Source organism: Salvia miltiorrhiza, chromosome 1 (assembly GCF_028751815.1).
Source record: "Salvia miltiorrhiza cultivar Shanhuang (shh) chromosome 1, IMPLAD_Smil_shh, whole genome shotgun sequence".
NCBI lineage: Eukaryota > Viridiplantae > Streptophyta > Magnoliopsida > Lamiales > Lamiaceae > Salvia > Salvia miltiorrhiza.
Genome location: NC_080387.1, coordinates 44,502,358 through 44,522,400, shown reverse-complemented (window position 1 = coordinate 44,522,400; position 20,043 = coordinate 44,502,358). Strand labels below are relative to the sequence as shown.

Sequence of the window (20,043 nt, the reverse complement as noted above, 5' to 3'; positions counted from 1 at the left end):
CCATAGTGAGAGAGCCTCCATCTTTACTCTTTAATTTTGTTTTTCCTTCTACCTTTATTTTTAATGTTGTTTTCAATTTAAATTAATATTAAATTTAATAACACAAATTTCATTTAAATTAAAAATTAACACTACATTGATTGAAAATTAATATTGCATTACAATAAAAATAAAATCCTAAATTAATTAAAATAAAAAAACATAAAAACAACAAAAAAATTCAAAGATCATTGCGGCGTTTGATTTCCTCCACATTATTCAAGTGAAACGTCAACTCGTCGGGATTCATTTGGGAGGTATCCCTACCCAAGAAGATGTCGTGCGCGAGGTCGCATTGGAAGTGCGACTTGATTTGCTTCACGTCGCGTAGAATGGTGCCTTGGGGTCGTTGCGCATTGTACTTGGTGACGATGGAGCCCCAATACATAGCTCCTTTTGGTCGGCTCCTTTGACGGCCTTTCATGTTGCATCCGCATACAAATGACAAAAAAGTGTCGCCTCAGCAAGAGTGTATCCATCTCTTTATTTGGTGGTTGCCGGCATCACCGCTATGTCCTCCACCTCAGGCTCCACCACCGCCGTCGTGAAGTTGGCGTTTAAATTTATTCCCTCAAGACCCGTCGTTGGAGCGGCAGTAGATTCATGCGAGAATGGAGAGAATGCTCCACAAGAAGAATTGGCGTTGCTCGAAAAGGGATTTTGGGGGTGGGTGCGCCACCAATTCCCCCAATTTTCATCCATTATACTAGCACAATATCAATTGAAATGGAAGAAGAGGAAGAACGAGTAGAAAGTGGTGTGAAATTTAAATGAAATAGTGTGGTATTTATAGAAGTAAAAGTGAAATAAATAAATAAAATAAAATAAAAGGAAAATCAAGAATGTCGTTCAATGGCTAGGAAGAAATTTAAAAAAATGCTTCAAATTCAAATTGTTACCGTTTGATTTTTTTTAAATAAGTCGAATTTTGTGGCCCATCCAATTTGATTTCCCCACTGGGAGTGGGGGAGGATCAGGAGTGTGGACGCAATAGTAAAATAATAAATGATAATAATAGTAAAACAACGATAATAAATAATAATAAATAAATAAATAATAATAACAATAAATGAAAGTAATAATAATAATAATAATAATAATAATTAATAATTAATAATTAATAATAACAATAAATGAAAGTAATAATAATAATAATTAATAATTAATAATAATTTATTATTATTATTATTATTATTATTATTATTATTATGTTAATTTCATTTCATTCCTATCCATTCATTCCTTGTAAATACCAACCATATGAATCATATATTTCATTCCATTCCATTGCCATTGTCATTCCATTCCAAAATCCATTACATTCCCTTCTAATTCCATTCCTACATACCAGCCATCACCTTAATGTTCCTGAATCCACAACCAGATCTATGAATTCACAATTAAAATTAGAATTCACAATCAGCTCGATGAATTCACAACTGAATCATAGTTTTGGTTGTGAATTCGAGTTTAAAAGCTCGAATTCACAACTAGTTATTTTAGTCGTGAATTCGAGTTTTAAAACTATAATTCACAACCAATTTGATGAATTCACAACTGAATTGCTAGTGTTAGTTGTGAATTCGAGTTGTAAAGCTCGAATTCACAACCAACTGTATTGCTGGTTGTGAATTCAAATTTTAAAGTTTGAATTCACAACTAGAAATAATGCTACTCGTGAATTTGAGTTTTAAACCTTAAATTAACGACTAACAATATTTCTAGTTGTGAATTCAAACTTTAAAACTTCAATTCACGACTAACATTATTTCTAGTTGTGAATTCAAACTTTAAAACTCGAATTCACAATCAACACTAGCTATTCAGTTGTGAATTCGAATTTCAAAGCTTGAATTCACAACTAAAATTAATGCTAGTTGTGAATTCGCCTTAGTTGTGAATTTGTGGATAATTTTTAAAAAATTTATGTGAATGGTAAAATGGTAAGTGTGACCATTTTTTAATTTTTATCTTAGTGGTCAATTTTTAAATTTATTATTCCAAAGTGACTATTTTCAAAATCCACTCTTCGTTATTTATATATAGTCCAATAATTAAGATCATACAATATTAATCTAGATGTCTTTCAAGCAAAAGAAATTCCTCCCCTATAACAAATAATTCTCTAATTTTTTTTATGTACGTACTAGTTGAATGTCGTGTTTTAGTTCATTTCTATAACAAGTATATATTTAAGTTTTTCGAAATTTCAATCAATGTATAATATATTTATTTTAATTATATATATATATATATATATGTGTGTGTGTGTGTGTGCGCGCGTGTGTATTAGGTTAAAGCTCTTGTGAGTTGCTACAATCATTTATTTGAGATTAACAATACAATATATTTTCATGAACGAATTAGGAGGGTGTTTGGCTAAGCTTATTTCAAAGTGCTTATAAGCTCTTGGAGCTTATAAAATGTTTCAAGAGCTTATAAGATGTAATTTTTAAGAGCTTATCAGTTGTCAAAGTGTTTGGATAATTGAGCTTATAAGCTAGAAAGAGATTTTTTTTGCTAGAGAGAGAAAATATTTTTTAGAGAGAGAAAATCGAAGAAAAATAAACTTGAATGATATATGATGAAAATAATAAATTATAGTTGAAAAATATTTGTAAAAAGATTGTTGCATATGAGATTATAAAAAAATAAGTTGGGATAGAGAAACTTATTTTTTTGGGAGCTTATTTTTTGAGCTTATAAGCTGTTTAGGAGCTTATTTTGCCAAACACTTTGAAGGAGCTTATAAGCTCCTAAACACCTTAGAGCATCTCCAATGCATGGTGTCTTAGGGGGTGTCTTAGATGGTGGTCCCCACCTAAGACACACCCCTCTCCAATGCATTGGTGCTTAGAGGGTGTCTTAGATCTCTGGTGGACGTCGTATTCCACCAAATAATTCCTGCAATCTTACCAAGAATTAAATGAGTATAGTAACAAGCAGGGTCGAACCACAGAGAACGGGTAATTGCAATCAATTTCCTAAAGATCTAATTTTTGGTGTAGCCACCACGCCTTAAAGTGATAGAAAAATTAATTTACTAAGAAAATAAATAAATCAACGAAAATCACACTAGAAATAAATCAAGGAAAAGATAACTCGACTCGAATAAATCCATATTAATTTAATGACTCTGATCATCGACGCAATGATTAATTAATCCCTATCAACCAACCAGTTATAGGATACCGTGAAACGCAACGGACGTACCACAATTCCTACTTACTGTGTCGATAAACAGCTGGAGACGCCAGACCTGCTTATTTTCCTTATTAAAATATAACCTAGCTGGAGACGTCAGACCTAGATTTAATATTCTAATAGCATTAAGATGAAGGAACCCAGTTTAGAGCTAGACGTCAGACCTAGATTTAATATTCTAATAGCATTAAGATGAAGGAACCCAATTTAGATAAATTATCCTAGATACGCTAGTAATAATTCATCCACCAATTTATTCCTACTACGAACATGGTAGCTTTATCACTAATCAGCCTTATTCCAACAATTACGGATTGGGGGAATCAATTGACTGTAATCCAATTTAACCTAAGTTGATCAGGCTTAAATTAAATCAGAACTATCTTTAAACACAATGAACAAATCAAAATCAACAGGAATCAATTATATGAACAATTAGGTCTCACAGATTATTAAATCAATACTTCATTATTCTCGCCGAATCAAAGAAATTTAGCTAGTCATACTATTAAAATAAAATTAGAAACAATAAAATAAAATAGAAGAAATATGAAACTAAGAAAATAAATTGCAATAGAATTAAAAATATGAATCACCACTTTTGAACCAAATAAATTCGCCTACTGCACACTTGAAACCAGCCGCCAAGTTCCAAGTAAAAAACAAAAAAAAGCAATATCAATTCTTAATCTAAAGACAAAAACGTGTAGTGCTTAAAAATAAAACCTAACCTCTAACTAATCTATGCGGCTGTACTCAAAACTAAATTAATCCTCTAATATATATAATACTCCCTAGTTGGCGGCTGAGTGGAGCACAAGGTCAAGGGATTTAATCCCTCAAATAACCGTGTCTCTTAGCCCACTAAATGGGCTTAATCGGCCAACACCACAAAGGCCCAAAAAATAAATAAAAACAAGAGTTTAAGGCTTAACTAAATATAAAATAAATAACTCCAAGCCCAGCTCTAATTATCTCTTCAAAATCATGCCAACTTCATCAAAATTCTCGACTTTCATCATCTTTCGGCATCTGCCATCTTCATTCTCTATCCACGCAATTCCTGCGCCAAAACACCAACGACTTGGGTAATATCAAATAAAAACACACGATAATAAACATAAATCTAGACAACTAATTCACACACATCAATCTCCATTTCCACAAAATTCATATTTCTACACTTTTATTTTTAAATTCCCAATTTCATTGAAAATAAAATTAAACATTACAATAATTAAAATAAAATTAAAAACATAATTAAAATACGATAATAAAATAAAAAAATAACAATAATTTCCTAATTTAAATAAGCCCTCGACGCTTGAGCTCTTCTTGGACTAGGTGGTTGTGCAAGGCCAATTGTGCCTCGTGTCCTTGTTCAAGAGCTTCATATCCATCTCCTCCCGTTTCATCTCGGCTTGCATTTTTTTGAACTCGGCGATTTCCCCCGTTTTGAGAGCATGCTCCCTCATGCTTTCGGCCACCTTCTCGAGGGCGTCGGAGAACGTCGAACCTCCTCTCGAAGACCCTTCTCCCTTCTTCACCTTGCCCTTGTCTCGCTTTGCCGCTTTTTGGCCTTGGGGCCTCGTCGTGACACTCGGCTCCGAAGAAGTGGTGGTTGCTCCACCATTGGAGCCCTTCGACTTCTTTGCGGAGTGGATATCCCCGGCTTGCGACATGAATCTTTCGCATTCGCGAAGCACTTTCCAAGCTTTGATGTAGGAAAATTGCTTCTTGAAATTCGCCTCGAACATCGTCTGGGCTTATTGGGTGATTTGATCGTCGCTCATACCACTCCCCCAATTCTCCTTGCAAGTGTTGTAGAAGCCCTCGAAGAATTTCGTCTCCTTTTGGACATGGGCGAAGTGGGACTTGAGATGTTCCGACTTTCGCGGCGGCGCTCCCGACTCATTGAGCGCGTTGAACTTCTCCGCGATTGCTCCCCAATATTGGAGCAACCTTTGGGAGGTCCCCAAAATAGGATTGTGGGTTGCCCCCGCCCACAAGATTGCCACGAGCTCGGACTCCTCGCTAGAATATGAAGCGCGGGTGCCCTTGGCTTTCGGCCTCACCGCCTCCAGCTCTTCTTGGACATTGGCGTTCGCCGCCGGCGTGGGAAGATTTCTCGTAGCCAAGACATTGGAGGCTTGCGGAAATGGAGCAAATCCCATCATTGGAAGCCTCGAACCGCCTTGTTGCTCGAGGTATTCATCGAATTCGCGATCCATTACAAGCAAAATGTAGAAGAGAGAATTGTTGTTGGGATTAAAAAAATTTTAAAGAGAGAATTGTAGTTGAGAAAGTGGTGAATTTGATATTGTGGAAGAGTGGTATTTATAGAAGGAAAAAAATGGGGGAAAAATATAAAATAGCCGTTTAAAACAACAACGGTCGGTCGAATTAAAAAAAAAATTGCAATGGCTTTTTTAAATTTAAAAAATGAATTTTGATTTTTTTTTAAATGGGGCACGTCCTCCGGACGCGCCAACCATTTCCTCCCTTCGCCCCGTGTCTTAGCTAAGTGGTGGACGTCACCAAATAATTCCTGCAGAATTATCAAGAACTAATTAGTATAATGACAAGCAGGGTCGATCCCACAAAGAGCAGGTAAAATCATTCAATTCCCTAAAACCTATATTTTTGGTGATGTCACCACGCCTTAATTTTGAGAAAATAATTATCAACTAAGAAAGTAAATTAAATCAAATAAAATACTCTAGAAATAAATCAGATAAAAGGTAACTCGGCTCGAATAAATCCACACTAATTCAAAGCTCTGATCATCGACGCAAAGATTAATTAATCCCTATCAACCAACTAGTTATAGGATACCGTGATACGCACTGACATACCCCAATTTCTACTTACTGTGTCGATAGACGGCTGGATACGCCAGTCCTGCCTATTTCCCTTATTAAAATATAACCTAGCTGGATACACCAGTCATAGATTTAATATTCTAATAACATTAAGAAGAAGGAACCCAGTTTAGACCAATTATCCTAGATACACTAGTAATAATTAATCTACCAATTTATTCCTACTACGAACACGGTAGCTTTATCACTAATCAGTCATATTCCAACAATTACGGATTGAAGGTGCTAATTGACTGTAATCCAATTTAATCTAAGTTGATCAGGCTTAAAATAAATCAGAATTATTTTTAAACCCTAGGAATAAATCGAAATCAATAGAAATCAATTTTAAAACCAATTAGGTCTCACAGATTAATAAATTAATGCTTCATTATTCTCGCTGAATTAAAAGTCTAGCTACTCATAATTAAACTAAGAACAATTAAGCAATCAAAAGCAAATATCACTAAGAAATATACGAAAATAGATAAATTAATAAAATGAAATAAACAAGCTTCAACCATAATCACCACTTTAAAACAAAAGAAAATTGAATCTGCTCAAACTTGATCAATTAAAAGTCAACGCCCAAAATATCAAAAACTAAACCAAAATCTTGTCAAGGTTAGAATAAAGTTAAACTAAATTAAAACTTAATAAAACTAATGTTGTCCTCCAAAAGTGCTTAAGTGGCGGCTGCATCCCTCCCCATATTTAAGGGAATAATTCGCCCTTTTCCTAAAACTAAGCAGCCGCCCTAAACCAAATCATTGGCTGATAAGCCCTCTCCAAAAATAAGCCCAAAATAAATAAAAACAAGAATTTAAGGCTTAATTAAATCTAGAGTAAATAACTCCAAGCCCAGCTCTAAACATCTTCAAAATTCACACGAACTTCATCCAAAACTCGACTTCTTCCGATTTCTTCCATCCACAAGATCATCTCCAAATTTCGCTCAATTCCTACATCCAAAATATCACAAACCATATAAAATCATAGCAAACACACACTAAACTAGGTAACTAAAATACACACATCACTAAGACATCGCCTCGCATCAGGGCGGGTCTCCAACGCTGGCAGCCTCCCAGCAACCCGAATCGACACTCCACTCGTACCGGAGAGTGGAGATGCTCTTATAAGCTGTTTTGAAGGGTTTATAAGCTCAGCCAAACACCCTAGAATGAACCTAAGAAATAAAAAAAAAGAAAGAAAAAAAGAGAGGAAAGTTATTGAATGCCTATAAAAATATGGAAATAAATATCATTGCAATTAATAAAGGAAGCTTAGATGGTAAAAAAATTGAGAAGTTTAGTTCCTTATTACGACGTTAAAAATCTATCTTCATCGATTGGGGCTGATAATAACAATAAAAAGTTCTTACGATCGACATCGCATCAATCAAATATGCATTTAAATAATTCAAATTACAATATAACAGAAAGTTCAGAGACTTAGTTGACCTAAATAAAAAATAAACAACCTATCTAATCAACAAAGACGTGAAAACACAAAAAAGTTGTGCTTAAAATGAACCCAACACGCATATAATGTCGGCACAAAACAATGATGATGTAATGATATTTTATGTGTACATACGCCTATATTATGATAGATAATTTAGCATGTAGTCGTTAATGTCCTCCCTCCATCTTTTCTTTTAAGCACGATTATTAAAAATAAGTATAATTAAAAGATAAAAATAATAAAAAGTGATGAAATTCATAATTTATGTGAAATAAAAAATTTTCTTTTTTAAAATTGGTCATTTATAATTTTTTTTAAGCACGATTATTAAGAAAAAGAAGAATAATTAAAAAATAAAAATAATAGTAAGAAATAATGAAACTCATAATTTTTTTGTAAGATAAAAGAGTTTATTTTTTAAAATTGGTCATTTATAATGGGACAATCTAAAATAACAAATGTTCATACTCCCTTCATTTCATTACAAATGTATCACTTTACATAATATATCATTCATTTTCTGATAATATATTCTCTCTTTATGTTTAATATTTAAATAATTTTTATTAATCTATTTTATCTATTTTTTATATATTTTTAAATTTTTGTGTTAAAAAAAATGAGACATTTGTAATTGATCGAAAGGAGTATTTTTTTTTTGAAAGGTCAAGCTAAAACTGTACAAATGCTCATGGAACAGATGGAATATCTCGTAGTCTTCAATATTTTCAAGATTATTAAATTTGTAGATTGAGTTATTTAATGCTACGTCATATTTACGTGGCAAAAGGAATGAAACAGCCAATTAATTTGAGGAGGTTGCTGGATGACGCGTTTATGTGCAGCTCACTACTTTTTTTATTTTTTATTTTATTTCAGCGTTCAAACCGAACAAATGTCGATTCCTTTTATTTTCCTTTCTTTTCTTAGTCGTTAATTTAATTCAATTGTGATTGAAAGGGAAATAACTAAGGCAAAAAGTGTTGAGTGAGATTTCAACAAGAACAAGAAGGTGACACCGCATTTTATTTCATTTTATTTTTCTAAACGCGCAAAAGAAAGTAATTATTAAAATACTACGCGACACGTTTAATAAGAATATTTTATAACTATCATAGCAATTAGGACTACGACATGTCCACAATGGTCCCAACTCCTAAGAATATGATAGCCCACCAATCCACACAATTTTAGGTTAATTATGATTTGGGTAATCAAGGTTGAATTTTTTTCATGATATAAATTTTCGATTCTAATCATAAAATGTTGGCTTTTGAATTAGTTTGTCGAATCTAAAAATTACAAAAAAAATGATGAATGGTCTTTTTTATAATCAAATTACCGTAACCAAAACATAGCTCATATATTTTCAATATAAAAATTTTGGTACAATCGAGTGTACTGTATAACGGAATTTACCAGTACCTAAAATAATATTATTTATAAGGTTTGAATTAAAATACCAATTCAGATCAGAATGCGGGTCAAGATCTAAGTGAAGGTGCAACCTGATTGTACGGTACATCCGATTGTATCTAAGACCACTTCTATTCTTAATCAAGATACTAACTTTGTATTAAATACAACAATAAATACTACTCCCTTCATTCCATTACAAATGTCCCACTTTCTATAATGTGATGTCCCATTACATATGTCTCATTTTTTTAGCTATATTTTCTCTCTTTATACCTAATATTTAAATAATTTCCACCAACCCACTTTATCTAATTTATACATATTTTTTAGTCTCCTTACCTAAAAGTAATGAGACATTTGTAATGGGACGAAAGAAGTATTATTTTAACATCAACTTATATAATAATTTAATAATTTCGTGAGAAGTAAATGTATTACTTATCCATGATAACTCATAGTAAAATCCCACTTGCGCCAGCTTAAAGTCAGCGTTCTTGTTTGTTTACGTTAGTATCCTTGATAGTATTAAATAATTACAATATGTTTCAATGTCAAAAATAATATTTGAACTCGTTAAAAAATTGGTATACAATTGTAGATAATAAAACTCTGTTATGGTTTGATTTATATGATATGCCTTTTCTCTCAAAAAAAAAATTGTAGATAATAACCACAGTATTAAAAAATAACCAAAGATAGAGTTTAAATATGGGCGAATTGTATGAAAATACCACACTTTATACAAAAATCTGGTTTTTTGACAATCTTTTCAATTGTAGCCAACACTTGAACTACCTTTCAATTTGTTGCAGTTGACTTCCGGAGTAATTTTCGGGCCAAATTAAATTTGAGTTGGCAACCGAAATGCCAACGTGGCATCAGAAATGTCAAATCACACCCCCCTCCCCCTCCCACGTCACCCTCTCGCTCTCTCTCTCTCTCTCTCCCCATCCCCCTTCCCTCTCCCCCCATCGGCTCTCACCCTCTCTCTCACTTCCTCCACCGCCGCCATAACCGCCCAGAATCTCGAGTCCGACGCCGCTTCCCCCAAAACAGAACACACACACAGACGCAGCATGGGGCGGCGGCGCCTCCCTCTACAATTCCGGTGACAGCCCGAGCTCTCTCTCTCTTGTTCGACTCTGAAAAGGACGCACTCCCACCGCCTCTCTTCTCTCTAAACGCCGGACAACCAGCAGCAGCTCATAGCCACCGCTGTCGCCGCCCTGACTCCCGACTCTCATCTCTTTTCATCGGCTGACACTCCCTCACCAACACCACAGCACAAGCCAACACAACAAGACACAACACTTAGCAACACCACAACACGACGCCGTCAGAAACCCTAAGCCCTAAATCTAGACATATCCCATAAATCTCTCTTCAATCCCCGACGACAGCACAACCAGATCCGCCGATGATTCACCCCAGATCTGTCGCCACAATGGTGGAGCTCGCTCATCGCCTCTGAGCCCTAATTCTTTTCTTAGATCGGCCGTCGCTCTCTCTTTCGTCTCCCACTCTGTTGTGGCCTCCCCTTCCGCCGGCGGCTCAACGAACATTTTGGGTAGATCTGGCCTCTCCTTCCGCCAGTGGCTCAACGAACATTTTGGGTAGATCTGGCGTCCCCTTCCACCAACGGCTCAACGAACATTTTGGGTAGATCTGACCTTCCCTTCTGTCGGCGGCTCAACGAACTTTTTGGCTCAACTCGCCGCCGCCGCTCGATTCCTTTCTCTCTCTCTCTTGGCTGAGGCGTTTTCTGGGACCTCCCACCGGTCGAAGTCGCTCTTCGACGCCGTCTCTTGAAAATCGGCGTCGGGAATCGAGTGGAGAAGAGAGAGAGTGGGGGGAGAGGAGGAGGCGGTGGTAGATGGGGGGAAGGGAAAGCGTCCGACGGCGGTTGTGGCAGCGGTGGAGGAAGTGAGAGAGAAGGTGAGAGCCGACAGGGAGAGGGAGAACTGGGAAGGGGTATGGGGAAGAGAGAGAGAGAGAGGGTGACGTGGGAGGATGAGGGGGGAAAGAGAGAGAGGGTGACGTGGGAGAGGGCGGGGGAGGGGGTGTGATTTGGCATTTCTGACGCTACGTTGGTATTTCGGTTGCCAGCTCAGATTTTATTTGATCGGAAAATTACTCCAAAAGTCAATTGCAACAAATTGAAAGGTAGTTCAAGTATTGGCTATAGTTGAAAAAATTGTAAAAAAATCAAATTTTGATATAAAGTGAAATATTTTCATGCAATTTGCCCTTTAAATATTGAAGATTCTGGCGTAAAAAAACTAGCTTTAGAAACAAGCATCGACGAAACTTCATCTTCCACTGACACAACTCGCCAACTAAAACAAATACAAAACCTTAAAACACACACACACAAAAAACACGCACTCAACAAAACCTTAATCCAATTGAAATACACAAAAGCCAACTCCAAATCTTCGTTAGTTTATTCTCAAACCCCATTACTCGCATTCAAATTGATCTTCCAAAGCACTGAAAGCAACTCTTCTCTCTCTACCAATTCTTGAATTCTCCTGAAGCTACTCCATCCTTTTGAACAGAGACAGATAGATCAAGAAGTTGCATATTTAAATTCAAGAAGTTAGACGCACGACGATGGGGAACGGGGATTTGGAGAGGGGTACGCCAACGAAGAGCAGGAATCAGAGATACTCAGCAGCAGCGGCATATGATATGGAGCACTCGGAGAGACAGTGGACTTCTTGGCTGGTGCCGATGATTGTGGTGGCCAATGTTTCCATGTTTGTTGTGATCATGTTTGTCAACAATTGCCCCAAGAATCATGATGGTGCTGGTACTTGCGTCGCTAAGTTTCTTGGCCGCCTCTCCTTTCAGCCCCTCAGGGAAAACCCTCTCTTTGGCCCCTCTTCCTCTACGTAAACTTCCACTCTCTCTCTCTCTCTCTCTCTCTCACACATTGATTGCTGTAAAGTTCCATTTTTGAATGTTTGGGGGGTTTTGTTTGGATGCTGTTTGAATTGGGTCATAATTATTGGTCGTTTCTGTATGTTTAGTGTGTTGATCGTCGCTCATGATTTGTAGCAGTGCTCTTAATTTTTTATGCTCCTTGTTAGCCATTTTGATCAATTTGGTGGTTTGTATTCGTTTAAGTTTGTTTTTGGATTCATAAGCAGAGGGTTGAACTTGGAGCTTTTCTTTGAATTAGTTTGTGTAAAGTTTCTTGTTCTATACAAATATATATGATTGTTATCTTCCAATACGAGACATGGTCTTGTTCTGAAGCTTCATTTGATTTCCAATGTTGATCGATGTAGCTTCAGTTTTAATGAGGCAACTGGAAATATATGTCTCATCTAAAGTGCAGTTTGATGTTAAAAAGTTGCTTTATTTTGTTGCATTGCATCATTGTCAGCAATTGTGGTTGTCGATGGGGGTGAGTTTGAACGACGGGTTAGGGTGGTGTATTTGTTTGGATGCTCTTAAATAATCTCATCTTATCAGTGTTGCATTCTTTTGCTCCTTCATGATATTAGAATTTTAATCTTTCTACTTTGAAAAAGATTCATTTGTTCGCACTTTTGCTTTTCGCAGACTGGATAAACTGGGAGCACTCGAATGGAACAAAATTGTGCATGAGAACCAAGCATGGAGGCTCATAAGTTGTATATGGCTGCATGCTGGTCTTATTCATTTGCTTGCAAACATGTTGAGCTTGGTCTTTATTGGAATCCGTCTAGAACAGCAATTTGGATTTGGTAAGCATCTTGAATAACACAATTATATGTTGTCAGTGATGAGCTTGCATATTGTGTTACACTCGAACATTGGTCGTGTCTCTTAGTTCCTTGTATATATCTACAGTTGTCTTCTAAAGTAGTTTAAAGAATTAGAGTGCTTATCCTTCATTCTACTTATAAAAGTTCTTCATGTGTGATGCAGTGCGAGTAGGAGTGATTTACCTATTGTCGGGAATAGGGGGTAGCATTCTGTCTTCACTCTTTATTCAGAACAGCATATCTGTTGGAGCTTCAGGGGCTCTATTTGGCCTTCTTGGAGCAATGCTATCGGAATTACTTACCAACTGGACTATTTATGCAAACAAGGTAAATTTCTACAGATACTGGTCCGTGACCCGTTTTTACCACCGTATAATACCTTACACGTGGATATGATGAAAAGGGAATTTTCTGAGGCTGAGATCCTCATGTAGGAATTTGATCTCGGGTTTAACCAAACTTTATTTTCCTTGCCGTTGATCTTATATCATATATTATGCATGTGACACAACCAACGATCCCTTACCTATGATTGGATATCTGAGGTTTCTTTTCTCTTGTAAAGTAGATATAATCAATCTATATTTGCCATATTTCGAGAAATCTAAATTCCTTTGGTTCATTATTGTTAATCTTCTCCTCACAGGCGGCAGCTCTGTTTACTCTGGTGATCATCATTGCAATCAATCTGGCTGTTGGAATTCTTCCACACGTGGACAACTTTGCTCATATCGGAGGGTTTTTGAGCGGGTTACTCTTGGGCTTTGTGTTTCTTGTCCGACCCCAGTTTGGCTGGAAGGAAGGCCGGCATCTGCCAGGTGGCACACGCCTCAAGTCCAAGTACACCGCGTGCCAGTATGTTCTATGGATTGTTGCCACCATTCTCTTTATTGTTGGGTAAGGCATCCTATTACTACACTTAATCTTCTTCCAATGCCAATTCCTCAGCGACATACCATCTCATCCTAGCCAAATTGCCATATCTAAGTTGAAAATTTTGTACAAACTCAAATTGATATTCTTAACTATGGCTAGATTGAAATCAAATCATCCTGTCAACATATATATGCACTTCTCCTTATTCCATCTAAGATTTTATTGTGCTGTAATCCTGCTTTATCGGTCAAGAAACTCATGTATCTCGTATTCTCCCAAATGGCTGCAGATTCACAGTAGGGCTGGTAATGTTGTTCAAAGGAGAAAAGGGAAACGATAAATGCAGCTGGTGCCATTACCTGAGCTGTGTGCCTACCTCAAGATGGAGCTGCAACAACTGATGTTTTTCGGCCTCCCTGAATTTGCTCCGTCTCTACATTTTTCGCCCTACAGAAATGGTATTCATATACTATACCCGTTACTTGCTTTTGTATATACATACATAGCATTTGCTGTTTATAAACCCTCTTCCATTGCCAATTCCTAGTTTGGATTTGGCATGTGGAACTTTTACTATTCTTTTGTTTTAGTACCCTAGTAGATTGTATTCTTATTCTTGGCGTGAAATTTGAATTGATCTATTCGTTCTCTTAGAAACATGCTACATACATTGCAGAGTAATCAAGTTTGATCCAATCATTTTTGTTTTCAGATTAAACATTCATTAAACCAATTAAATATCCTCTTCTATAAAAGATTTTGGTCTGGTTTGTAACTTTGTATAAGCTTGGCTATTGTAAGGGTTATTAGATTCATTTAGTAAATGTGTCTCTCAAAAAATTAAAGCAATTTAAATGCAATTACTAAAGTAGCCATGGTCGTGATACACATTACCAACATAGCATAAACATGTCTAGTATAAAATCATATCATAAAAGTTACAATAGAGAATTCCCAAATACTAATAACAAATGTGTTTCATGCAGACTCCAAAGTCATAAATATCATACTTTACAAATAAGAAATGCATCAAACACCTTCAATTCTTGCCAATGCTAAGTTGTTTCTTTGCAAAGACATTTTACTGTTACATCTGATCCTAATTTGTGAACACGGAAAACGACACGATGAAACCATCCACGGTTAGAGTAGTCTCTAGTTGGCTACATTAGCAATTGGGTTAAAAATTACAAAGAAACCTGAGCCAAGTTAACTCAAAATCTCTGCCAGTTAGCACCACCGAAACCATCAAAGTCGCCTCTAACGGGCATCCCGGACCTATCTAGGCGGCCGGATCCGGGGTAAGCCTTGCTGGTGAAGTTGGCGTGTAATGTAGACACTCTCTGAGTAGGCCTCGAATCACCATAGGCGTGAACTGAATACCTCTTGGTAGAGCTCGATCTCTCGTAGTGATGAGGTCTCTGTTTCGGAGCACTGAGGGATCTTACTTTAGCTTTTGATGATTCTGTGTAAGCCATGTAATTTGGATGATCGGAGTAACCGCTTAGACAGCTTCTCGTGCCATCGCTCTTGGTAGGGGTGAAGGCGCCTCGCTTGGAGCTGCCACCCCCCCTCGATGATGCTGAGTAGAATGCCGGACTGTTGTCAGCAGTGCAGAAGGCGCTCTCGTCTGCGTCCTCTGCAAATTTCAAGGGGCTCAAGGATTGAACTTCGCCCGATGAAATGCTCCGTATTGCTGTGGAGTCCTTGGATGTGGTGTAGCTCGGACAGTTGTGATCGGAGCCTAGACTGAGATGGGAAGAGTAGAAGAGGCTCCTACGTTTGGAAGTGACGTGAATGTTACCGGTGTCCACTTCAAGAATCTTGTCATCGCCTTGCTCCCACAACCTTCCACTCGCTCCATTGTCCATCAACAAGACGCGGCTGGTGTGGGGCTTCTCTGGATCGTGGTGGTGGGGTGTTCCGCTTGATCTCGAACTATTCCTCTGCATTTTCCATGATTAGGCGTATGTATGGTTAGATAGATAGATAGATAAACTACATCAATCAAGAATCGTTCACAACAAACCTTTAGCATCATCGTCTGCTCGTGCTTCATGCTCCTAGACCGAATAGCATGCTCGAATTTCTCAGGTGTTGCTGGCCCCTACAATACAAAGGGGTAAGCATTCATAACTTCAATCATCCATATAAAATTATTGACCCTCAACTTATGCACAACATGTTACATGGAACAATGAAAACAAAACTGGTTACTGGTTTTTCTTTTCTTGAAATAAAGCTGACATGCCTAGCTGCACCTTGAAAATTTATACATACTAATATAAGTATGTAACATTGTTGAATATAAAGGCTAGCTAATTTATGCTGACAGTGTTACAGCACTATTTTGAAGTCTAGAAATGAGAAAGTGAAGGAATGGTCCCCCTCCTAAATACCACTACTACCAAACAATTCAAGTTTTGAAGCAATGGGAGGGAAAATGGAATAACTTTCTCACCGGATAATTGAAGTGAGAGGATTTGGTGCTCGAATGTGGGGAGTCCGACATCAAAGCCCGCCCAGCCCGAGCTCTCACTTGTGCTCGAACGAGAGCCTGCAACCGGCGCATGGCATACGCAGTTTGCCTCCTCACAAGGTGACCCCTCACTAGTGCTTGAAGCTTGACCAAGGCCTTGAGCGCCCGTAAAGCTCTCCTCGACTACACATTCCCATCAATAATTAAGCAAATGAAAGAAAATGTGAACGAAATTTAACCATGAAAATTTTAAAATTTGTTGGCGCCCCAAAGGCTTGATTTTTCACTTTAGGCTAAAAGTCTGACGATATATGAAGGATGGTGACATCTTATAGAAAATGTCAGCACTGCAAGGTGAAAAGGAGAGCCATACGTAAATATAATAAAGTAATCCAACTTTATATTCAAAATATGTGCAGAAAAATCTTGTGCATCCATCACACAACCCAGATCTAAATTGTCATTTACTAGTACACATCCCTAATTTCTCAAAAAGCATGCCAAAACCCTGCAACATTTCACTAGAAAAAAATGATGCAAAACGAAGCGTACAAAAATTAGATAAAGAAATTAGCTTGTTGTAAAAGTGAAGCAGCCCAGAAACCAATGAGTAAAATGCAGGTCAAAGAACAAGTGCCACTAACGCAACACAGGGATAGTGTGAAATCTTGACTTGATGAGTGGTTGTGACAACTAAAGTTGGATTATTTATACTAAATGAAATGAAATGAAATGTTGCACCGACCAAGAACGACCACCGTGGACAATGCCCATTAATACATAGATTATTTAAATCAATAAACAAGTACAATTTAGAGATCATTCCAAAATCCAACAGGAGAAATGAAAGCTCCACCCTAACAACATTAATATATTGCAACGAAAAACTGAGCCCATAATTTGACAAATTCTCCTTTTTTCTTTTTTCTAAAGAAAAAACAACTATGCAACAGTATGAATGACTTAGATCTTTGCTAGTCATCGTCCACAGAGATTCAACATAGCCTTTGACCCATCCCAGATCACAATAATTCTTCAAGTAGAACTAAAATGGACCATAACAGACCTCATACAGATAGATACATATATATACATACAAAATCTCCAACTTATAAATTTATATATATGATAAATTGATGATAAAACCGCATGAGACACACACACACACACACACTCCACAAAGATTTCAAGAGACCGATTGGGATGTGAGAATAAGAACAAATTCACCGACGGATATATATGTATATATACGTATATACATATGCGTGTGTGTATCAGCGCCGAGTTTTGCAGGGACAGGATGAAACGGCATCGTTTGTACGGCCACGCGCAATCTACACTGCAACTAGTGAATTGATTTCACACGTATGTATCTATAGTTGATGAATTTGCGCACAACCACAACTCCACCATGAAAGAGTGAGTAAAATCCATTTTTGCCCTTTACCCCGGGAAGGATTCCCACAGTTAAAACCCGAAAAATCGATGAAGAAGGAAGGGTATAGAGTTACATTTGAAGTGTAACGGCATGAAACGCGTGAAGGCTGACATAAACACTAACCAGATAGGCACGAAAATGCGACTGAATCGCAACGGCCGCCCACTCCTCCCGGCCCCCGTGACGCTGACCGGCGGCGGAGATGTTCCGCCCGCTGCTGGTGAGCTGAACCACGGCAGCGGCAGCGTGGGCAGCGGCGACGGCGGCCTCGGCGACGGCGGCGGTGGCGGCGGCGACGGCGATGGCATGCTTGCTGGCTTCAGCGTCGTCGTCGACGTCGTGGTGGCGATCGGGTTCCTTGTTGGACGACTTGGCGAAGCTCCATATCTTCCTGGGCGGCGGTTTCTGAGAGTGGGTGCGGGTGGCGTCGGTGGTCTTGAGGCCGAGGAGGCCTCTGAACCATTTGGCGGCTTTGCCCATGTGAAAGTAGACAAGGAGAAGAGAGAGAAAGAGGAGAGAGCGAAAATGGAGGGGAGTTTAATAAGCTTAGCTGAGGATGAGATGAGGAGTCAACTCAGATTGTTTTCACAAGTTACGGGTTTTTATAAACTGTAGGATTATATGGGAATCAGTATTTTTTTTTTTTTTTTTTTGAGACGCAGTATTTTTTTTAATATCCCACGAGTAAAACAATTTACTGGAGGTCGATTATCAAAATCATTCACACTGTGGATACAAATTTTGGAAACTACAATATTTTTTATGATAAAATAAATGTTGAAAAACATGCTTCTCTATAGTAAAAAATGTTGGTTCATCTTCAAAATATTATGGCCTTTGATTCGATTGTATTTTGTACTGTAATACTGTTTCAAATTATTTTGCGACAGCAACATAGATTACATTTGAGGTAGTTAAGAAGAATAGCCATTTTGCTATATTAAAAAAAATAGCAACGGCACTGCTGGTAAAATTAGTTTGGTCCATCGGGCCGGCCCGACCCGCTAGGATAAGGGAAAAGGAAATAACGTCGAGTCCATAACGCAAGGAAAAATGGGGGAAAATTATACGGCAATGGATAGAGTCACGGACTCTATCGAGGATTTTAGCTCGGACACACCGCGAAGCTCTCGACCTCCAAATTCTCCAAGCGGACAAATCGAAGATGGATGTAGAAGAATTGGCCTTGCACAAGAGACACGTTGAGGAAGTCAATAATCATCGAGGATGGAACTATTTATTATTATTATTGCAATTTAAATCTAATTTTTATAATTGTAATCTTTTTAATTTTTGCAATGTTTGAATTTTCAATTTGATGAAGAAATGTTTTCCAACAGGCAAATATTTATTCTAACTTTGAAAATTCATTTAAATTAGAGAAATGAGAAATGAAATTTTTAGAGCTCCAATGCGGAGGAGGGGCTTTTAAGTGGCATTCATTATCTTAGAGTCCTCAACAAGGCTCTATAAATGTGAATGCTCTTAAAGTTGAAAAATATATTAAAAACTCGGTATACCATATTTATCGTACAAAAAATATCATAATATCAAATTTAATGTATATATATAATTTTTGATAAGGTATGATATAGTATCGATAATTTTTAATAAGATAAAAATATAAAATTTTCAGATAAAAAAATTTATTAATATATACTGATATCGTGATATATATCAAAAACTTTAATATATGCATCTAAATTATGACAATTTTGATAAGGTATACCATATTAACTCATCTGATTTCCTCCTCCTTTGTGCCTCGGACATTGCTTCCGATTCATCATATATAGGGCTGTAAATGAGCCAAGCTACTCGTGAGCTATTCGACGTTCGACTCGATAAAAGCTCGTTCGGTAATTTAATGAACAACTCGTTTAGCTAAACAAGCCAAGCTTGAGCATGACGATGCTCGGCTTGTTAGCTCGTGAATAAGCTCGTGAAGTGATTTATCTTAAAAACATAAGATTATTCATTAAATGTCTTACTATATTTTATACTATATGTAGTAATATTTGGATTAAGTATCTAATTAACATCATTTATTTACAAGAAAATAGTAAATATATTATATATTTGGATTAAGTATCTAATTAACATCATTTATTTGGATTATGTATTAGGAAAATAACTAAAATTTTAAATAAAAATTTTTATTTAAAAGGCTCGATTAGGCTCGGCATTGTATTCGACTCGATTAAAGCTCGATCGATAATTAATCAAACAGCTCGATTAGCTAAACGAGTCAAGCTTGAACAAAACACTATTCGGCTCGGCTCGGCTCGATTACACCCCTATTCATATAGTTCCCTTGTTTGACGTTGTCATCTCTCTTGCGTGCACGAGCGCTACCGTCATTGCACAACATAATTTTATTCACGTTGATTTTGCACTGTTGCACAAATAGATCTGATTGCATTCTTGCACAATAGTGTACTGATTTATTTTGAATATTGCATAGATCTGATTGCATTCTTGTACTATTGATTTATTTTGAATATT

At 37.0% G+C, this 20,043-nt stretch overlaps 2 protein-coding genes across 2 annotated transcripts; one reads left to right on the top strand and one right to left on the bottom strand.

Moving 5' to 3' along the window:
* Positions 1-11,255: 11,255 nt before the first annotated feature.
* LOC130985203 (RHOMBOID-like protein 2) lies at positions 11,256-14,317 on the top strand. The gene is made up of 5 exons (XM_057908036.1): positions 11,256-11,884; positions 12,561-12,724; positions 12,909-13,072; positions 13,392-13,642; positions 13,911-14,317. Exons 1-5 carry the CDS (start codon positions 11,604-11,606, stop codon positions 14,020-14,022), a joined length of 972 nt encoding a protein of 323 aa, XP_057764019.1. The 5' UTR covers positions 11,256-11,603; the 3' UTR covers positions 14,023-14,317.
* Positions 14,318-14,580: 263 nt separating this feature from the next.
* On the bottom strand, positions 14,581-18,168 carry LOC130985193 (protein IQ-DOMAIN 22-like). The gene is made up of 4 exons (XM_057908027.1): positions 17,662-18,168; positions 16,083-16,283; positions 15,651-15,728; positions 14,581-15,567 (listed from the first exon to the last, which is right to left on the bottom strand). The coding sequence occupies exons 1-4, from the start codon at positions 18,016-18,018 to the stop codon at positions 14,836-14,838; spliced, it is 1,368 nt and encodes a 455-aa protein (XP_057764010.1). The 5' UTR covers positions 18,019-18,168; the 3' UTR covers positions 14,581-14,835.
* Between the last annotated feature and the right edge of the window lie 1,875 nt (positions 18,169-20,043).